This window comes from Theropithecus gelada, chromosome 19 (assembly GCF_003255815.1).
Source record: "Theropithecus gelada isolate Dixy chromosome 19, Tgel_1.0, whole genome shotgun sequence".
Classification (NCBI taxonomy): domain Eukaryota; kingdom Metazoa; phylum Chordata; class Mammalia; order Primates; family Cercopithecidae; genus Theropithecus; species Theropithecus gelada.
In genome coordinates, this window is record NC_037687.1 from 2,746,234 (window position 1) to 2,750,017 (window position 3,784).

Sequence of the window (3,784 nt, forward strand, 5' to 3'; positions counted from 1 at the left end):
AAAAAAAAAAAAAAAAAAAAAAAGAAATAATTGACTGGGCACAGTGGCTCACGCCTGTAATCCCAGCACTTTGGGAGGCCAAGGCAGGTGGCTCACCTGAGGTCAAGAGTTCGAGACCAGCCTGACCAATATGGAGAAAACCTGTCTCTACTAAAAATACAAAATTAGCCGGGAGTGGTGGCGCATGCCTGTAATCCCAGCTACTCAGGAGGCTGAGGCAAGAGAATCACTTGAACCCCACAGGCGGAGGTTGCAGTGAGCCAAGATCGTGCCATTGCACTCCAGCCTGGGCAACAAGAGCAAAACTCTGCCTCAAGGGAAAAAATAAAATAAATTATGGAAGGCATAAACCATTAATAATGTGCTGCCCATTTTTAGCAGAAATCCAAGGGTGGAGAGACCATGTAAAAGCGGTAAAGGTAATAAGCGTGGAGGAACCTTCAGAAAGACTCGAAATTGTAATCGTCATCTGCGCAAGAATCATCGCACCGGTGTGAGACGGTATGAATGCAGCCAGTGTGGAAAACTCTTCACCCATTCTTCATCCCTGATGAGGCACAAGAGAGCTCACTCTGGACAAAAATTATATACATGTAAGGCATGTGGGAAAGCCTTCAGTCGCCCTTCCTACCTACAGATGCATGAGAAAACCCACAGTGGAGAGAAGCCCTATGCCTGTCAATCTTGTGGGAAGACGTTTCTTCGTTCTCACTCTCTCGCTGAACACGTGAGGACTCACACTGGAGAGAAGCCCTATGAATGTGGGCAGTGTGGGAGAGGCTTCAGTTGTCCCAAATCCTTTCGGGCGCATGTGATGATGCACACTGGAGGGAAGCCGTATGAGTGCAAGCACTGTGGGAAAGCCTTCAGGTGTCAGAAATCCTTTCGAGTCCATACGATCATGCACGCCGGAGCGAAACCCTACGAGTGCAAGCAGTGTGGGAAAGCCTACTGCTGGGCAACATCCTTTCAGCGACACGTGAGAATTCACAATGGAGAGAAACCCTATAAGTGTGAAACATGCGGGAAAGCATTTGGTTGGCCCTCCTCCTTACACAAACACGCAAGAACGCACGCTAAAAAGAAGCCCGTGAGTAGGGGCAGCGTGGGAAAGCCTTCAGCGAGGCCTCACCCCTCCACAAATGTCAAATTGCAAACTAGAGAGAAAGTCTATAAATGTGGAAAATGTGGGAAAACGTATGGTTGGTCCTCATCTCTACACAAACATGAGAGAAAGCACACGGGAGAGAAACCTGTCAGTGCAGCCAGTGTGGGAAAGCCTTCAGGCGAGTTTTGCTCTTCCAAAAATGTAAGAATGCAGATTGGAGAGAAGCCCAGTAAATGCGAAAAATGTGGGAAAGTTTTCAGTTGTCCCAAAGCCTTTCAAGGTCATGTGAGAAGTCACACAGGAAGGAAACCCTATGCATCTAAGTAATGGGGGAAAACCTGTGCAAATTAACTCACATGTCATGGTTCAGAAAATTCACAGCAGGAGGGCCAGGCACGGTGGCTCACACCTGTAGTCCCAGCACTTTGGGAGGCTGAGGCAGTTCAGGAGAGCGAGACCATCCTGGTTACGGTGAAACCCCATCTCTACTAAAAATACAAAAAATTAGCTGGGCGTGGTGGCAGCGCCTATAGTCCCAGCTACTCGGGAGGCTGAGGCAGGAGAATGGCGTGAACCTGGGAGGCGGAGCTTGCAGTGAGCCTAGATCATGCCACTGCAGTCCAGCCTGGGCGACAGAGTGAGACTCTGTCTCAAAAAAAAAAAAAAGAAAAAGAAAAAAGAAAATTCACAGCATGAGAAGAATTTCATGACATTTATAAATATGGTATTGCCTTATGAGGACCATACCCTAAAAGTGGGCCTCTAGCAAATGAATTTGCAATTCTCTTGCAGATAAAGGTAAGGGGAGAATTTTATAAGTCCTGTCTCATCTATAGTACTGACATTTTCATACTTCATGGTTTTTTTCTTATAAATTACTAATGTTTCTCTTTTCATTTAGAAGTACATTGCACCAGGCTGGGTGCGGTGGCTCACACCTGTAATCCTAGCACTTTGGGAGGCCAAGGCAGGTGGATCACAAGGTCAGGAGATCAAGACCATCCTGGCTAACACGGTGAAACCCCATCTCTACTAAAAATACAAAAAAAAAAAAAAAAAATTAGCTGGGTGTGGTGTCGGGCGCCTGTAGTCTCAGCTACTCGGGAGGCTGAGGCAGGAGAATGGTGTGAACCTGGAAGGCGGAGCTTGCAGTGAACTGAGATCGCTCCACTGCACTCTAGCCTGGGCGACAGAGCAAGTCTCTGTCTCAAAAAAATACAATAAACAGAAAACAAAAAACAAATATATTGCACCCATGGGTGATTTGAAATTTATTTTAATATGCATTAACTTTTTTATATAATTTTTTGTTACTCTGTGTGAGGCCATGAGATCAGTGAAATATTGGTGTTTGTTGGCATTTTCTGACTGGCCCTGTGTGTTCCAAGCTGGATATTACTTACAGGTTACTTTTATTCCACCTGTCCATTTTACAGGGAAAAACTGTTTTTAATGTTAATACTTTCTACTTATATAGGCAAGTAATTCAGCAGCTTTATACTGTTGGGCAGAGAATCCTTATTCATTTTGCTTACGGGCTAATAGGTAGTTGGTAAAAATATGTATGTATTAAAGTCTTGGAGGAGTGTCGTCTGGTAGAAACTATTATTTTCATCTGTTGCTGTTTGCTCTTTGACTTGGCTTCTGGCTTGGAATCGGCAAATAGCTTTTTTTTTTCTTTTCTTTTTTATTGTTTTTTTTGAGACACAGTCTCGTTCTGTTGCCCAAGCTGGAGTGCAGTGGTGTGACCTCGGCTCACTGCACCCTCTACCTCCCGGGTTCAGGCAATTCTCCTGCCTCAGCCTCCCAAGTAGCTGGGACTACAGGCACGCGCCATCATGCCTGGCTAATTTTTGCATTTTTAGTAGAGACAGGGTTTCACCATGTTGGCCAGGCTGGTCTCAAACTCCTGACCTCAGATGATCCACCTGCCTCGGCCTCCCGAAGTGCTGGGATTACAGGCGTGAGCCACCGCACCCGGCCCGTATTATCATTATCTTAATACCTCATTGTCTTAGTATTTCTTGTGCTTCTGTGCTCTGCTTCCATGACAGATACAATGGTACAACCATAAAAGCACAGGGGATTGTGTCCCTTCTGCATCACTGAAAACTACCGTGACCTAGTATTCTTCATGAGATAAATCCTGCTTTCATGAGAAAAAGAAAGACAATACTGGCTTATCAGGCACACTATGGGAATTTCCTGTCATACACAGCTGAATACAATCTCTCAGTATGTGTTCAGTTATTATATTTGATTATGTACTTTTTTCTTCTTTTTTTTTTTTTTTTTTTGAGACGGAGTCTCGCTCTGTCGCCCAGGCTGGAGTGCAGTGGCCGGATCTCAGCTCGCTGCAAGCTCCGCCTCCCGGGTTCACGCCCTTCTCCTGCCTCAGCCTCCCGAGTAGCTGGGACTACAGGCGCCGCCACCACGACCGGCTAATTTTTTGTATTTTTTTAGTAGAGACGGGGTTTCACCGTGTTAGCCAGGATGGTCTCGATCTCCTGACCTTGTGATCTGCCCGCCTCATCCTCCCAAAATGCTGGGATTAAAGGCGTCAGCCACCGCGCCCGGCCGATTATGTATTATTAAAACAAAAATTTCTGTTTCTGAGAAATCTCTATTTACTGTGTTTTTTTTTTTTTTTTTTTTTTTTTGAGACGGAGTCTCGCT

General features: G+C 45.5%; 1 protein-coding gene across 1 annotated transcript in view; it reads left to right on the plus strand.

Moving 5' to 3' along the window:
- Positions 1-1,592, plus strand: part of ZNF556 (zinc finger protein 556) — a 24,233-nt gene extending 22,641 nt beyond the window's left edge. The window contains exon 2 of the mRNA XM_025367731.1: positions 379-1,592. Coding sequence (XP_025223516.1) covers positions 379-1,435 — 1,057 coding nt within the window. The 3' untranslated portion in view covers positions 1,436-1,592. The remainder of the gene's footprint in view (positions 1-378) is intronic.
- Positions 1,593-3,784: the final 2,192 nt, after the last annotated feature.